The 17582-nt window shown below is 38.7% G+C and overlaps 6 protein-coding genes across 6 annotated transcripts; 4 read left to right on the top strand and 2 right to left on the bottom strand.

The window, feature by feature from the left end:
• Positions 1-288: 288 nt before the first annotated feature.
• On the bottom strand, positions 289-3147 carry RMD5 (ubiquitin-protein ligase RMD5; the record flags this gene model as incomplete). Its single annotated transcript, XM_020195002.1, has 1 exon — positions 289-3147. One exon carries the CDS (start codon positions 3145-3147, stop codon positions 289-291), a length of 2859 nt encoding a protein of 952 aa, XP_020046384.1.
• Positions 3148-5115: 1968 nt separating this feature from the next.
• ASCRUDRAFT_76590 (uncharacterized protein) lies at positions 5116-5636 on the top strand (the record flags this gene model as incomplete). The annotated part of the gene is made up of 1 exon (XM_020193535.1): positions 5116-5636. A coding segment is annotated over exon 1 (169 nt), but the record flags the coding sequence as incomplete, so codon positions are not given.
• Positions 5637-8999: 3363 nt separating this feature from the next.
• Positions 9000-9271, top strand: ASCRUDRAFT_76589 (uncharacterized protein; the record flags this gene model as incomplete). The annotated part of the gene is made up of 1 exon (XM_020193533.1): positions 9000-9271. One exon carries the CDS (start codon positions 9000-9002, stop codon positions 9162-9164), a length of 165 nt encoding a protein of 54 aa, XP_020046382.1. The 3' UTR covers positions 9165-9271.
• Positions 9272-9851: 580 nt separating this feature from the next.
• ASCRUDRAFT_8846 (uncharacterized protein) lies at positions 9852-10566 on the bottom strand (the record flags this gene model as incomplete). The annotated part of the gene is made up of 2 exons (XM_020195001.1): positions 9852-9985; positions 10431-10566. 2 exons carry the CDS (start codon positions 10564-10566, stop codon positions 9852-9854), a joined length of 270 nt encoding a protein of 89 aa, XP_020046381.1.
• A 93-nt stretch (positions 10567-10659) lies between these two features.
• Positions 10660-11534, top strand: ASCRUDRAFT_76586 (uncharacterized protein; the record flags this gene model as incomplete). The annotated part of the gene is made up of 1 exon (XM_020193532.1): positions 10660-11534. A coding segment is annotated over exon 1 (217 nt), but the record flags the coding sequence as incomplete, so codon positions are not given.
• Positions 11535-15991: 4457 nt separating this feature from the next.
• ASCRUDRAFT_155995 (uncharacterized protein) lies at positions 15992-16310 on the top strand. The gene has a single exon (XM_020189354.1). It carries the CDS (start codon positions 16030-16032, stop codon positions 16201-16203), a length of 174 nt encoding a protein of 57 aa, XP_020046379.1. The 5' UTR covers positions 15992-16029; the 3' UTR covers positions 16204-16310.
• Positions 16311-17582: the final 1272 nt, after the last annotated feature.

Below are 17582 nucleotides of genomic sequence, written 5' to 3'. Positions count from 1 at the left end.
GTATCTTTAATCAAACAATCTTCTTTTATGATAATTGCCTGGTGAATAACTTAATTCATTTGATGTGTTTTCAATCTGCAATTTCTCTGAAATATTGGATTAAAAACTTAAAACGCACTGAAATAGGTACATATAGATATGAAAACCAAAAAAGTACTTTCTCCTGAAATAAATAAATCTTGAAAAAAAAACATCAAATTCAACTCAAAAGACACCAAAACCAGAAATCATAAATTCAAACACCTATAAAATTTTAATACCAGAAATCATCCTCACATAGGGTAGCATTCAACAAAAATAGACAGGAGTGGTGTTCTCTTTGCGACACATCGTAGGGCAATATGGACATTTAAATGGCATATAGTTTTCTCTTTTGCGTCTTCTATGACTATTTTGATTATCGATTCTAATTGTGATGTTACCAAATCGGTCTCTATCTCTCTCGATACTCATATTGATGTTTCGGGGATTGTTTAAATTGTTAGAAACATTTCGATTTCTATTTTGATTTTGATTTTGATTTTGATTTCTATTTCTATTTCTTGCTCTATTTCCGTTTCTATTTCTACTACCACCGCTGATCCTGATACGAGCCCATTCTTCATTTCTATCAAAGTTAAGCTGAGAAAATAAATTGAAGTTTTGATTTAAAACTAATGGATCCGCCAAACTGGAAGGGTTCCCTGGATTTTCACGGGTAGCACGATAAGTACTCTCTGCCATTCGTCTTAATAGCATAGCATTGCTAGGAATATATCTCTGATCTCTAATATTCGTATGTTCCACCAGCAATGACTGATTAACCAGGTTCAAGTACCTAGAACCACCAATACCTAAAGGATCATGAGAACTTGTTGCCCCAAATATGTTGGCAACATCATCCTCATTTCGATAATTATTATAATCAGCCTCATCATCATTGTCTTCATAGTTATCATTATCACCATACTCTTCATCCTCGTCACCATCAACTTCATAATCTTCATCCGCATCAATACTATCAGAATCAAACACAAAGTCGCTGTCAGTATCATCATTATAACCGGAGTCAAATGCATCCGAATGTTCATGATTGGGCAGATCATCTAATGCACCGAGGTCTGAGTTTTGACTGTCATCATCCAACTCGTCATTCGAGTTAGAATCATAGCTGTTTAAAGATTCACTTGAGTGATTTCCACGATTGAAGTTCTGACGTGAATAAATGTCACGGTTTGTAGTATCATTTACAATTATGCTTTGGAAAGTAGTAAGACCAGGTTCATAATCATCATAATTCTCATCATCATCATTATCATCGTCGTTGTCAAAAGCACTGTTATAGCCTCTGGAACTTTTTAATGAAGACAACTGAATTAAGGCCTCTTCAGATATGATGTGCTTGCAAGGTAATAAAATTGGTGGATTTTTCTTCGTTACTTCTTGTTTAGAGACCGGACAGATAAAGATGGGATGGTTATGATTTAGAAATTTTGGTAATTCAATTTCAATTGGTAATTCATCCTTTGAAGTCCAATGTTTTTCACTTTCAAAATTGGCAATAAAATCGTTCTGGTCAGAGGGTAAGTCATGATGATCTTCGTTATCATTATTAAGATCATTTGTGTATCGATTTAGATATGGCAAAATATGTTCTGAGTAGCTTCTATTTCGAGGAACAAACGTGTCACGAGTATTAAGAATTGGGAAATAGAAGTCTCTTTGAGCAGCAGAAAAACTTTTGGAAGCAGACTTTTTGACATTTTTATTCTTTTGACCCATCAATTTAGAGTTAATTGAGTTAAATTTGAATAGAGATGGAAGGGAAATAAAAGAAGATATTAATATTGAGTACAAATTTGAGTTCAAGTTCAAATTGTTTACCAAGAAATAAGTTTCAATAAATTGATTAATTGTCAAGGGAAACTGATTTATATAGTTAGTAGGCAAACTTTCCTGTTCTTTATAGTCTTTTGAAAAATAATCAATATCAATTTCATCGTTTATAAAAGTTTTAGCGAACAAGTTGGATATAATCAACAATTTCTGATTATTTTCAGGACTTAGTACTAATTTATTTGAAAAATAATGAGATAAGTTGTTCTTGCAGTATAGATAGGCATTAAAATGATTGTTTTGTATAGTGGGGTTGGATTTATGATTCTGACCAATCTCATCAATACTTTTATCGCTAAACTGGTATTTAGTATTCTTTGAAGCATTAGGCATAATTTCATTTGAAATATCATGAAAGCCTAATATACCATTATAAAGGAAAGAAAACTTTAGTATCTGCAAATTAAAAACCAAATCTGAATTCATATTTGATAGAGATGAGTGATTGGCCTGACACCAATGTAAAACATAGTTCAAATTTGGTCCTTGACCAGGAAGAGGATTCAATATAGGGTTTATCAACTGCTTTAAATGAACCAACTTTGACTTGAAATCATGACTGATTTTATAATTGAATTGGGACTCCAATAAAGAAATTAAATAATCACTGCAAGAATGTGACGACGTGTAGCTAATAGTAGGCATAAAACTACTTTGGTGACAATCAGTGCCCTGCAATTGAAGACTGTTATCCAAAGTAGTAGTTTGATTTTTGGGTTGATTACTTTTGTGAAGGCTAAAGCAGTTAGAGTTGTTTTCTAAAACAAGATGATTTAAAATGATTTGGTTCACCAATTTCTTTTTTTCATTGGATAGATTCAAAGTTGAATTAGATAAGTTGAAATGGTTTCCAATATCATTGAGAGTGGTTCTTGATTTCTTTGCCTTTTTATAAAAATCACCAGAACCATTCAAAATCTGCATGTTAAACTTATTCAACTCAAGTTTGAGATTGAAATTAAAAACCCTGTTGTCCAAGAATTTGGAAAATTTATTAGTTGAATTATGAGATTTTTTTAAATTGAAATTCATACTATCTTGCCATATTGACAACTTGGATTGAATCAATTTATCATATTCTTCAACCTGAACATTAAAAGTTTGATTTTCATGAAGCAGTATCAGGGAACTTTGGAGATGCTGCTTGATGTTTTTAAGGTAGGATATCAACTCCTTGGTATCTGCCGAAGAGGAATTTAAAGGAGAATGAATCGAAAAACGGTTATATTCTTGATTTAATAAATCAAGTAATAAAAAATCACTGGTAGACATTGTTTTAAAGTATTGTTCTAAAATATAGATGTGCAACAATAGATATAGGGAATCAAAAGAATTGAAGAGTGATCAGTGGTTCAACAAATCGTTGCTTTTCTCCTCACGTTTGCGGAAAACATAACGGACGAAAATTCGATGTAAAATCTATCATGAGTTTTCAAACCAGAAGAGTATCACAAAGATTTGACGTCACAGCCGAGCCACCGTTAAACATTTATGACAGCAAAATATCCCATGATATTGCAATCACCAGCGCTTCATCAAGAAATACAGTGATTATTGTCTCAACAGTTATTTTCAACCAATACAATCATTACAATTTTGCAACAAAGTTGACTAATTGCACAAAACACGTTAATAGTAAGCCAACCAAACACAAATTCTCAAAAAAAAACTGAAAGCAAATGATTGAGCAGACTGGTGACAGAAGCCGAAAGACCGAATGTACACATGCGGGCGGCTCACAACAGCCCCCTTGACCCAGTAACCAGACCTCAGACGATCGCTTCAATGTTGTAGCGAATCCATTATAATATGGCAAGGTGAAAAAGTATATTAGAAAAAAAAACGTGGATGAGATCGACAGCCGCTTTTATTGGTAACTGGGTTATACCGCAAAGCGTCACGCGAGCGGACCCGTGTCAGACATCAAGAAACAGAATATGAAAATGCGGGAATCTCGCAACACGCTCTTCTTTCAATATACTATAAATCTTAATGCACTACCATGAATTTGCTACAGCAGGCTATGCACCAAATTGCGATTGATCGTCGGCAACAATCAAAGAAAAAGAAAGATTCTGCAAACTTTATTATTTGGGCTTAGGTTTTGAATCTCAAAGCTTTTGATTTGCTCCGTCAATTGATTCTTTTAAAAAAATTAGAATATTTTTGCTGATGAGGCTGATTCCCTCACTCTGAAAGTTACTATGAATTCAATTTGTCACGATTCGTACCAGGAAAGTCATTGTTGCTAGGCCAGCAGACGCTCCATTCAGTAGACCTCATAGGGGACTAGTCATTCGCTGCCTTGCAAGCGCTTTGCGTTACCATTAGCAGTAGACCCGCTATTGCGTGGGTTGCTTTCTGTTGTGCGGGCCACTACCATACTATATTATTGCAAGAAATGGGTCACAAATTTCATTGCACTGAAATGTCATCGCCGACCAAATGAACGTCATATGGACTGCACCCTTTAGCAGCTCAACCTTGTTGCGATGCGTCTCCCGTACGACCGGGTTGGCGATCCGCAGTGCCTTCTGTGAATGCTCCGCCAACTGATCAGCCCTGTCTGTTTAGTCTCTGGAAGATGCTTGCAGATGTTTGCCTATTGTAGAGCGGCATTATCTTGATATAGACTTGTTGCAACAGTGCTGAGACGAGCCATTGGTTTGGCAGTAAAACCAATGACTGAATCTACGTTGGTGGTAATAACGACAAAATCGGTCATTGAATACGGAATCGTCATTTGAATTTGCTGAATGTTCGTTGTCAGTCAGCAGCGTCGGTTGTTCTGATGAGCGCAACCCGTTGTCGATTTTGGTTGGAGCGGCAAATTAGCAGGCAATGGGATTCGATAAAAATTAGCGTCTATTGGTTGGTCGGTTAGCAGATAAATGGCATGATTTTGATTATTTTACTGGAACAGTGTTTCAACGGTTGCTGCGTTATTTACTAAATTCGGGCGGGAATGCAGTGTTGGCGCAGGTCAGACTGTCTTGTAGAGTATAGGCAGAATTTGCTGCGCTTGTGCCGCTGTCAGTTCCATATGTCAGGTGCTTCACAAGCCATTTCAGCAAAAATTATTAACTCGTTCTTTAATGAACAGGCAACCGTTGCTGTTGGCTTACCTTTTGTGAGCATTGACACCCCCATACTTGATGCTGCTGTTGACAGATGTTGCTATTGTAGTGTTAGCAATCCGCATTGCTGAAAATATTTTGTTGCTCTTGCGATTCGCTGATACTTAAATCGATCTGCTAAGTAATTTTTCCACGTTGGAATCTATTTGGTACTAAGCATGGATCAGCTGACGCGATTTGAGCTGCTACAGTTTTGTTATTAAGATGCTTAGTAGCGTTTGCCGATAAGGCCAAATAAAGCATGCTCCGTTTTGCTTGCTATCAACTTTTATATAAGGTGTTCGTCAATCTTTCAGCAGATAAAATTGTATCAAGTGCCAGGACAACGTTCCTGACACGAAATGATTTTGAGTATTTGTGGAGCGTATGTGGAACATATCCACGGCTATTGATGGATCAGCTTTGCACGATACACTGCCCTCGGTTGACCAGTTCTTTCAAATCATCCTATGGATTATTTTCACGGCTAGTACTATGAATGTGCTTGATTATGCTGGATATGCCCCGTTCGCGAACAATTCAGGCAATCAATTGACATGAATCTAAAGTAGGTTGTGCGTTTGCTGGTTACGATTTGAGTATAGATGCCTAAATAGTGTTCAGTCTTGTTATTAGTGGTGGTGGTGTGCGGTCAATTTGTAGATATGATAAAATCAAATTATCTATTTGAACGCTATCATTCGCACTCATTGAAAAAGCAACATCATCTGCGGCTTGAATCACAGCTATTGCTGTTGGTGTGATAGCACTAAACTTTTCAGTTGGAGCCGATAGCAGTAGGAGCAGAATTTCATTTTGCCGATGTAATACATCGAAAGGCATCACCTTTCAGGTTGAAGTACTATTTGGCAATTGGTAAGGTGCTGAGCCAATAGCTGAGGTTGAAAGCAACGTGATACAATCACCACAGCTAATTCTCAGTGACTGATGTCATGAATCAGTTGCCGGTGCTGAAAGTAGTGCTGAAACTGATGTGCACTAATTTGGTTGATGAAAAGGCAATTGCGATAATGCCCCTTTTACCATTGCATTCTGATATGGATGGCTTGCAAATGAATGAACACACACCATGAAAGAGAGGACTCTCTTATGAGATTGTGACATTACCTTGATTGGCGCTAACGCCGTTGAAGAAAAATTGGCCGGTTAAGTTTGGTATGTTGTTTGTCAATCAAAACATCAGCGAATGCTAGGAAGGCAAATCCCAGCTGCTGGTCCTTGAATTCTCGGGAACGGAGCTCCTGGGCTGCCGTTTGATCATTCAATAACCTAGCACCAACTCGTGAAGCTAGAAGTTGCTCATTTTATTCTCAACTGCATTGCGGCTTGATGGTATTGAATATACTTGAATATTCTCTTGAGTAATTAATTTTGACGACCATTGAGCTGCTGTTGTTTGCCGCATCTAAGTCATCGAACCATGATCAAGCGGATGTGGCAACTGCGTCAGTTCATGGTGATATGGAGGCCAATTGCTACATACAACAACGGTTTATGTTTGATAATGGCAGCTTTTCCTTGAATAATTGAAAGATAAGTAAGACAATAGTCGGCTTCAAATGATTTCTTTTTAGTTGTTACAAGCAAATGCTAATTATCTTGCAGTCGATTAAATTCGGAGAAACATCTGGAGAACACGGAGGTTTTCTTGCTGAGGGAAAAGATGCCACAGCATCCTAGCGATATAAATGGAAGACTTGATTACTGACGGATGCTTTGATGCAAGGGAGAAAGTGGTCAAATCATATCTCATTTCGTTGTTCAATCTGAAAGACCTTATAGTAATTGTGGGTCCGATTGTTGAACTTCATGATGCTCAAAGTTGAAAAAGCTTTTTGGACTTTACGGGATGCTTCCTTGCGATGATGCATCAGCAGTTCAAAACTGCTGACTCATATTTGCTGACTACTCAAATGATCATAAACCAGGAAAATACTGTTCTGGGACCAGATGGCTAGGAGCTCGCAGTTGACAATTTATCATTTTGGCGATCAATTGCTGAATTGCTGTTATTCACTCCAAATCGATTACAGTAAGATATTGTTTTTGCTTTTCGGGTACTCGGTTGATAACATGGTGCACCGCACAAATGTTTTAGACGTAGGGCTAACTGGATGATGATAATTGAAGTTTAATTTAGACCTTCACATGACATAGCTGCGTTATCATTTGAGTTGTCGGTATACTCTGAGAGTGATTGGGCTAGAGTCATTGGTGAATCGGCATCATTTGGTGAGTATTTATTTGGCATCAATGGCATTTCGGTCATTTGGAGCTGAAGAAAGCAGGCTTTACTGTCTGTGCTGCATTATGAAACAGAGGACAACTCACTGAATGAAGCGCTCAAATGTAATCACTGTCTACAGCAAGCCATCAAATACGTTGGTGCAGATGTTGAGAACCCAATTATTTATTGTGATAGCAGAGGTGCTATCAACTTGGCTAAGCGTCTTGCAATGGTTGAAACGTCAACCTCATTTTGATATCGTATTGCTTATGAGAAAACCAGCAATGTTGCTTTTACTTTAGGAAGAGCCGATACTAAGAGTAATGTTTTTAATATGTTGATTGGGGCGCGTAATGCACCTGTGTTCAACATTGCCAATAGATTGATTCAATCTCTCCATTGGTCATGCCTTCGGTTTTGTCACTTTGGCCTTTTGACCTTTTGTAATTATTATTGATGGTCATATTCTTTTCTTGGTTATGATACAGTAATAATACGGACTTAATTGCTTGACGGTGTTCATATTTCATCGACAACTCTAAAAGTTTGATTGTATTACATGGTTTTTAATGTTCCACTAATGATTATGTAGTTAGTGAAAAATTCGTTTCTTTAGATTTGATGGGTCTACCTACCGCAATTTCTGGTTCTTTATGTTTGTTCGTTGTTTTCGCAAGTCCATGATAGTATTGCGTTGAAAGGAATCATCTCTGAAAGGAGAACGTAAGAGACACCGCCGGCCCCTTCTAGGGACCTGCCTTGAGTCTGAAATTGTTACGGGAGCTGACAAATGACAGACACAGATGGACAAATTTAGGAAATCGGGATATATTCAATTTCTCCCCTTAGCCGAATTACTGGTTCATAAATGATCAGGCCAATTTAGTGAAGCAGATTAGAGATCTGGCAAACCACCGATTGTGCTGGCCGAGCGGATACTGCTTGTGAGTACGAAGCATGGCCTGCGTCAATTTGATCGGGGGTGCAGTAGACTGAGTTCGAATCTAATCATCTGCTCTCCAAAAGAAAACATTCTGGGAGAAATCAAATAAGTCATTTTGAAATGCTTGCATGTGCGTTGCACTAAAAAGGCTTTTTTAGGCGGTCAAGCAACGAGGCAAAGGGAGCTCCTTTATTTTGAGCGGAGGTCCGTTCCCTGGCCATTTCGTTAAGTTCTTTGATTGCGAACATCCAATTCCTGTAGGGACTGTTCAGGCGTCAATCACGGACATTTTAAGTAAGTTAGTCGCTCACAAAACATAAAAAACAAAGAAAATCAAAAAGCAAACAAGTTAAAAGCTAATGGAAATTCTTTGTAGTTCAAGCTTAAGCATTTTGTGCCGGAAAATGAATACAAGTAGTACAAGCAACTCAGATATGTTGTAGGAATAGTATCATTAGCGTCAGACAATCAGTTGGATAACAATTCTGTTGAGTAATCAACAGAAAATCAAGCAAACAATAGTCATCAGATATATGCAAAACTACATGAATTCCAAACCAGAACTATTGCAATTCAATCATTGAAACAAAATATAGACAGATTTCAACACTAGTACGTTTCTCGCCTTAACCAACATAGTAGCATCATTACTTTCAAGATCAGTTCTTGCATGAATAATTGCAACATTGGACTACGCAGCAATAAAATAATTATTGATCGAAATATGCTCGTACTCTCTTTTGTTGGTGGGATGTGAACCAGGTTAATTGAAAATTTGTTCACACAGTGGAAATATGGTTTATCAGCAGTTGCTGCAATGAACTTGAAAGCCTCTAATATGAGTACAGGATTTTTGACTGCCACAGCGAGTGAAATATATTCTGCTCCGCAGCTGGGAAAGGACAGCAAAGTCTTGTTTTTGGTGGTGCAAGTAACTGGCTTTCGATTATGGAGCAGCTTAGATCCAACAACTAAATTGTGACGCCAATGACTCTAGCCCAATCATTGTGAAAGGTTCTAAGCAGCTAATATGATGACGGATATTGTAGTGACTTGCAATGGGTTTGAGATTAAATATTTAGTCACTATTATAGCGCAACCCAAACCGCTCTTGCGTAGAGCACCAAGATATTGACTGAGTAACCGACCAGCGAAAGCGATATCATACTGTAACCGATTTGCAGCAAATAGCAATGGTCCAGCTATTGAGCTTCATAATGATGGTCTTTGAGCTTCGAACTCCGAGCCTTCTGTTTCAAGTAGAATCTTGTGTGGGTTAACGGTCATTGGTGTTCGATGCATATGACAGTCATCAAATTTACTCTTGTGAACCATCAGCGCGAGGTAGATCTCCGTAGATACCGAAATTCCCTGCCAATTGTGACCTACATTGAGTCCAAAAAGACCAGCCGCAATTAATTCAAGGTCTTTCCTTTGCAACAATGAAGAGAAATATGATTTGACCAGCTTCAGCTTTTCATCAGATGAGCTTCCAGTAATGATATAATACATTTATTTGTAGGAAAGCAGCAATGGTTTGATTTTGAACGATAAAGCGGTCCATGTTTACTTGAATGTTTCTAGATCCTTAACAATTAGAGAGCACTGAACAATTTTTTGTACCTTCAACCGATCCATTGGTGTTCCACTGAAATTAAATTTTTATTCTTCAAATTTGAAGTGGATGTTCACCATTAACTAATCCAGGTGGATCATTCTTAGAAAATTCGCCGTGGATATCACCATGATAAATTGAAGTTGTGACATCGATTGGTGAATCCATAAATGACATTGATACTGCAACTGAAAGAAGGACTCAAACACATTCATACTTAATTATTGGGCCTAGTTCTTCAGAGTACTCAATGCCTTAAGCTGCCAAATTGCTGAGCAAATAGTGGAGTTTTGGTTAAATCACTTGCTGGTGCTGAGTCTGTTGTAAATAACCGAAGACTACAAACCGTAGATTTTTGATATGGACCATCAACCAGCAGTAACTGCACTTTTGAGCAATGCCTGAAGGACTTATTGACAAGCATCTAGCCACATTGAATGTGCAGGATTTAGTGTATCAATAATAGTAGCATCATGGGCAGCGGCCAGATAAGTCCGAAAAAGTCGCTTTTCATGGTATCATGAGCATTATTTGAAAACCATTTAAAGACATTTTTGATGGCATCAAGAATGTTTTGATTAAGTCATTTGGCTGCAGCAACTTGGCCCATATCTGATTCGGCACCCGTCTCACCATCCGCAGGAAGATCAGCATCATTTGAGATTTCAACTAATGTCTTTGAATCTAAATCATTGTCATCGACTCCTTTTTTTGCGTCATCATCTGAGGAGATGTCGATATATGCATCCTCCTTCTTGTTGTGATGCATTGAAATATTGTGTGAACTAATTGTTGTTAAGTCATTGGATGCGGTCGGCTGCTTGGCCCCATAGCACAAGCTGCATTAGGTGCATCTGAAACCGCTGCAAAATTTTTGGTTTAGTGGCAGCAACAGATTGTGTTTCAAATCGAAATTTGATTTGTTGACAGCGGCAGGTGGAACTGAGACCACAGCAGTAATGAGGATTGTACGCTCTCCCTGTTTTTTTACTCATTTCATAGCCGACAGAACCATAGACGACACTTGCTTCACCTAGCCTTGTTGTGCTGATTTGTTTGGGAATTGAGCCATCAACAGAACATCTAAGCACCTTCACATTGGCAGCGGTCGAGATTCTTTCATTAATTAACTTGAAAGACGTAGCCAAAAATGCCGAAGTTGAGTAGCAATGAAATCCATCGAACGCAGTGCGTATAATCCAGCTTCATTTCACCGATAATGTTGAAAACTGAAATTAACTACTTTTTTTATGGATTTGGAAATGATTGGATTTTGCCAACTTTTGGCCAGCCCATTTTCGTGACACTTCTAAAGACTGAAATTGCATGTTCGAATTCTGGAAATCAAAGCAAGTGGTTAATGAGCATGAATGCAAACACCTTATTAGATCTGACCCTATTAACTGTTTTATTGGATATTCATCGAATAGATTTAATTTAATCAAGCAACTTGGCAACAGCTAATGATCCTGCAGCATTTGGAGCAACAAAAAGATATCGTCAGTAATTATCAACAATGATGAACTAATTATGACTGAGATGAACAGACACAAATGGCTTTGCCTCAACAATATCAAGATGAAGAAGAGCAAGAGCAGCGGTTGCCTGTCTTGTTGACCACTCATTAAAGGGTTTGGTCGCATTTCCTATCCCAGAAGACTGACATTTTGAGCCAGGAGCAGCAGAAATGTCCTACATTTTAAATAAACCACTTGCAACAGCTTGACCTCCATGAACGGAAAGCTGATTCAAATTTGCAGTAATTAATCCCAAATCAGTTGTGGAAACGAAATATTCGTATAACCATGAGGCTGGATTTTAACCGGCTAGTGCGCAATGCAAATGAACAGAATGATCTTTGATTGAAAGCCTAGCCAGTTCATCTCCAGCAGCGGACCGTGAGATTAGATTTGCACCGTGAATGTACGCAGAACATTCATCAATGGTTTTCCAATCAGAAGCATGACGGTGCCAATACCTTTGACAAGCAAGATGGTATCACGAATACCAGCATTTGGCGCTGAATGAATTTTTAAGTCGCTGAGCCAATCAACGTTTGACATGTATGTGGGAAATCACCGTAGTTAACATGAAGCTATTTGACGCTCAACATCACGTTGCTACTTATTTTCAACCACCAAGCAAGCAGCGACTGATCAACTTTGAGGTCATGCAAAACAGCTGGAGCGGCAGAAGCATTGCCTACCATTGATTATCTAGTTGGAACTTGCCGTGCTGCTAACCAGGCCCTACCAAATGTCCTTCTTGGTGACAAAAATTGTACGACAGTTATTTTCATTTTGGTTTCTTGATGGGTGCCTTAGCAGCTGAGACTAACGGTACTGAATCTGGGCCGCCAGTACGTCAATCAATCCGCAGATGATTGGCCTAAAGTTTCACATCTGAAAATGCAGATTTGTGAAGATTCGTAAATTGCGTAAGAATCGTTTCACCGTACTTGCTGACCGAAGCCAAATCAGTGTGAAGATTAGCAGCATCTTGATCAGCATTGTAGAACTTGAGATTATTGAAATAGGATGGGTTAAGCACTTCATTCCAACTCTTTTAATTGGATAATGTATTTCTCTACCTCCCAGCCATAAGTGACCGGGTCATCTCAACAGCAGCTTCTATGCCAATGGAGACATTAAGCACTCCCAGCTAAACTAATACTTTACGGCCATATCATCCATATTATTCGTCCTCTTCCAAAGCAGCACACAGTAATCCGCCGGTATCAAACAAATGGCAAATGAGATTCAAAGCAACTTTTTTGTCGCTCGAATCAGCAACATCACGAAAAACAACACTTTTTTTCTTAATGCCTTGAAGTAACGGACCAAAGTGAGCGGCTTCTCTATTAAACACCAATAGCCAAATAGTGATCTTAGCTTCACCAATTGCGTTCTGTGACTCTTGCTATCCAGCATTCTGTGGTGAGCTGCGCGAATGTTTTCATTCGGTCTCTCAGAGTCTGTGACAGTTTTCCTCCCGTGACGCTCTGTGATGTTACTCAGTTCTCGATTTAAGTAGCTGGCAGTCTGTTCTACTTCATTTTTTCAATATATGTCTTTACCTTGATATAAATCACTGATTCGCCACAACGAATTATTAGCCGAATTGAGAATTCTCACTGCCAAGAATCAGTGACGCTAATTAGTGCTGCTAATTTAATTTTGTGTTTCGGTGTTGAATTTTGAAGACGCTCTGGTTAGTTTGTTGGTTGAACTCTTTATCAGAAAATTGTTATTCCTGGACTTCATGTGTGTTCAGTCAAAATTAAGATTGGATTGAATTCCATTTGGCATCCGCTTCTTGCTGGTGGATTGGTTCTGGTATTTTGGAAGAAGTCTATTGATTGAGTGGTATTTCAGTCATCGATTACGTTACCTCGAGAAGCATCATGATAGATTTAGTGTTAAAGCTGGTATCGTTATGACCAGCCCAATTATATCCAGTAAGTGGGGAAATAGATAATCCAATATGTGATATTATCAGAATGTCTTCAATAAATATATTGCAATCTAGTCAAGATTAACAATGCTGAACCAACGGCTGCCATTTCTTTTGCTGCGACAGTTTTGGATCTTGGCTATGCTCAACAGATTCTTAGTCATTTTACGGTGAGTGACTCAATTTCTTATCGTGTTGCAAAAGTTTTGGCCAATAGTGTTTGCAATGATGGATTTACTGGGTGCTCAAGTACAACTGCGTTAGTCTCTGTTAGTTGAAAGCCATTCAAGATGCCAGAACGAACCAAAGAACATGCTATCGTTGTGGCACAAAAAACCATTCTGCCAGTGAGTGGGTCGCAGGACGGCCAGACCCTGCAGGATTATTAGTTGCAGCCGATATCTTTGCTGCTGTCGCTCTTCTGGATGACTGCAAAGATGACAAAAAGCTGTTTGCTCAGTCTTTGAGATTAGCTAGTAACATTTTGTTGAACTCCAGATGGTTGTATTTCAACCGTGGTGCTTTCGAACATATCTGTCCGAACGCTGGTTGGTTTAGCCATTTATTCCTAATTCTTATTATTTTCTTGGAACTGGTGACACTATCGTTAATGCCAAGATTTTAAACGCGGCCATGCTTCTGAATTGTAAATCAACTCAAAGTCTCTTTTAAGTTCTCTAAGGTGCAAGCGTATTTCCAATCTCCTCTGCTAGAATCAACCAGTCCCCGTTCTCACTCGAACATCATTCAGGTGATTTGAATGGTGCTTTAACTAGTAACAGAGCAGCATCTTAATTATATGAATGTCTCGTTCCTCATCTGCTGTTGCGTTAATTACTCGAAATTGGCCTGAACAAATATGGTATCCAAGAGAAGAACTCGTAAGAGATTTATTCATGATTTAGGTCACTTCCGCTGCTGGTGGATAAAAATATCTGTCTTCACTGAAAGAACAAATGTGCCAAATTATGGTTAAGTCGTCTAGAAGACAGACCACGGCTGCTCGTGGGCTTTTCTTGTTAATCAATTGAGGCCCGTCACACTTGTTGCTGCTGATGTTAGCCGTTATTTTTATCTGATTGTTGATGATAACTGTAGATAGGCTGGTATTCCTCTGATTGTTACAGGAGGATTTGCTGTCGCCAGGTTGGTGTATTATATTCGATTTACTCAACGACTATTGTATAAAACCGCTCATGCTGTCCGATTTGACTCGTACTGTGAATCTAAGTGGATCAAAAAATTTTGTCAATCTCAGCAAATAAATCTAGATTTGTCAGTTTTCTATTACTCTTACCAATATCCCGTCGCTGGACGTTGGCAAAAATCATTTCTCACAAAGGCCAAGACAATGTTTATTAAAGGTAACGTTCGTGATTGCATGTGGAATGGTACTGTCATGGATTCAGAGGTTTTGCTGAACTTTACTCATTTCATGCATCGCACTCTGTTCACTACGCTATTAAACTAAATTTTGAATGAAAATCAACTTCATCTATGGTGAAGGTGTTTTGGAAGTGCTGCTTATTGCATGATTGGCAAACATATCAAACAAACCGAGTAAGGTGACAGAAATGTCATCTGGGCGTTTGTTGGGCACGATATGAGTAAGGAATGCAAACTAACTGTACAATCATCATGACAGCTGTGCTGATGTCCGTTCCTCTTGTTTCTTTGATAAAAATTAATTTCCGTTGAAAAATTATTGATAAGCTGCCATTGAACAATAAATTCCGTTTGAGATTGACGTTAGACCCACTGCTGCTGAAGTTATAGAACCGATTCTGTCCACTGGGGCTACTAAGAATGATATGGCAACCCCAACTGGTTCAGAGAATACATGAGAAAATAAATCCAGTGCGTTTGATGAATAAATTGATATCAGATCAAATGATCAACTGAACGAACGTCTCGATGACACTCAGTAGAATTGAGATTAATGGGATCAATCTGCGCTGCATGGTAGTCAACAATTCGATGCTAAGAGAGCCGCTGAATCTGAGTAGGAAAGGTTTGCTACTGAATGAAACGTCTGCCATGAGGATCTTCATGTCATTGAAAATGTAGCTAATTTTTCTAACGATGAATCAAGTGAGCCCACTAAAGGCAAGACTTCTCTGAAATGTTTGGCCGGTCTTTTTATTGCCGCTGCCAGTGTTAAACGAAATTCAGCAGACGCAATATGCAACACTGCTTGTCGATCAAAGCTGGAAGATATGACAGTATTACAGCCCTTCATGTTGTTGCAGCTTCAAAGTCATTCGAAGATCAGCAAATGAATGTCGAAACAAAATTTTTTCATGAAGATATCGACGCTCAATATTACAGCGCCCACCCTGGCTCACTTGAAAATCCTGTGGGTCTTTTGCAAATTTGGCAGCTACACAAATCAATTTATTTATGCAATCAGTTTATATTTGTAGCTACAAAACATTGTAAATGGTCTGCAGTCTCTTGGGCTTCAAGAAGTTTCTTTTGTGCTTGCAGTGTATTACCTTTCAAAACGTAACTGCCATTGCATTTTAGTGTTACATGTGGATGATCTTGCTACTTCCGCATCATCAGATTCAATGGAGAACGTACTCCTGTTATACGTCAGTCAGTTGTTGAAAGCAAAAGGGCTTGGAGAAATTCCGCGTATATGGCTTTTACTTCAAGTCACTCGAAGCAACAAAAGTATTTTGGAATCTACGGGGACCTGCGCGACACTGATGGTTCAATAAATCTGAATGGATGAGTTTCATTTGCATGCTACACTAATGTGAGCAACCCAAACAGGATGCTACTTAAAACAGATTACTTGGTGTTGCTTGTTCAAAAGTCATCACGTTCAGATCAATTGATGGATCGTCCTCTCTTGCTTCGAAATATTTACTGTACGATATGTATTTTCCTTCTATGGGATTTCTTCGATACCTTTGATGACCATAGAAGATCAATCAAAGTTGGATAAAGGAGTGTCGATATATTTGAACTCAAACTAATTTACTGTTCGATACAATGTTGCTACTACTGATGAACTAGCTGGATACCTAGACAATGGTTGAGCTGGAGACGTTGGTCATCAAACATCAGTTGGTGGGTGTATGATTTTCATCAGTCATAAAGCAGTTACTTGGATCTGAAGGCAGCAGGCTTCAGTGGCCATGCTGACTTGTGCAGCAGAATGCTTTTGACTCACCTAAACAGTCAAATAGTTGTGTTCTTGAAAGAAGTCCTTAACTACATTGGTAGAGATGTTGCAAATCCAATTACTTATTGTGCTATCATTTGTGCCATCGACTGGGCTGACCCCCTCTGCTACGACCGAAACACCAAGCACATTTCAATCAGGTATCAATTTATTCGAGGGTTGGGCACGATGAAATTTTCTCTAGCCAGAGTTGATACTAAGACGAAATTTTGCTGATATGTTGTTAAAACCGTTCAGTGCTCCACTGTTGACGTTCGCCAATTAATAGTCTCAATGAATCAATTGTGAATTGGTGCGCCTTTGTTGATTACCACGGTTTGGTATTCCATCATTATTATTATCGTTTGCTTTCTGGTTGAATATGCTGCAGAGTTGTTTTCTTCATTTGTTTGAGTCACTGTGGCAATTATACTTTTGCCACGGCCTGAGTTTGATTGTAGTATTGGGTGTTCCTTCTCATTTACAAAATGTTTATCTGCGTATTAAAAAGGACTTTCTTTTGAAGGTGATATGTATATTTTTTGCTTCTTTTTTATTATTTTAATTCTTTCGTTTTTTGATTTCATCTATAAGTCCATGAATGTAGCCCAAACACTTGTCCAGAACTATGAGTGTTGCCCATCAATTGATGAGGAACACTAATCAACCGGCTGGGAATCGCTCTTGAGACGGAAAGCAAACAAAGACCCCTGTGCTTATTGCTTGAATCGTTTAAACAGCTCTCGTTGTATATTGCACATCTCACAATTTGAAATCATAAATGTCTTTCAGCCCATGATGTTTTCTCTTAGAAGGGCGTCTATTTGATTCGAGCGTTATTACACTGCGCTCCTGAGCGGATTGCTGGAAACCATGTCTGGCACTCACACCTGGTAAGAGCTCAGCTAACGCGAGCGATCGCTTGCATGGTGTTAAATTGATTGAGATCATTGCCAGGATTGTCGGCTCTGAAGTTAATGTGGTTCTTGGGCTGTTGTGGGCCGCCCGACTGTTCACAATGGGTCCCTCGGTTTATGTGCCACGTCTTTTCCGAGGCGCTCAGTCATCGAATGCCGCTCATTATTGAAAGGCCCCGCCGTCCCTATCCTGCTATTTTTTTTTTAATCAAATTCTTTTCATTATAAAATATGGATTTGATA

This window comes from Ascoidea rubescens, assembly GCF_001661345.1.
Source record: "Ascoidea rubescens DSM 1968 unplaced genomic scaffold ASCRUscaffold_9, whole genome shotgun sequence".
NCBI lineage: Eukaryota > Fungi > Ascomycota > Saccharomycetes > Ascoideales > Ascoideaceae > Ascoidea > Ascoidea rubescens.
Note: the sequence above shows the minus strand (reverse complement) of the source record. Positions and strands in the feature narration are given on the sequence as shown.

Coding starts and splice junctions, on each gene's coding strand:
- ASCRUDRAFT_155995 (XM_020189354.1), top strand. CDS start 16,030: ATGCTACTTAAAACAGATTACTTGGTGTTGCTTGTTCAAAAGTCATCA.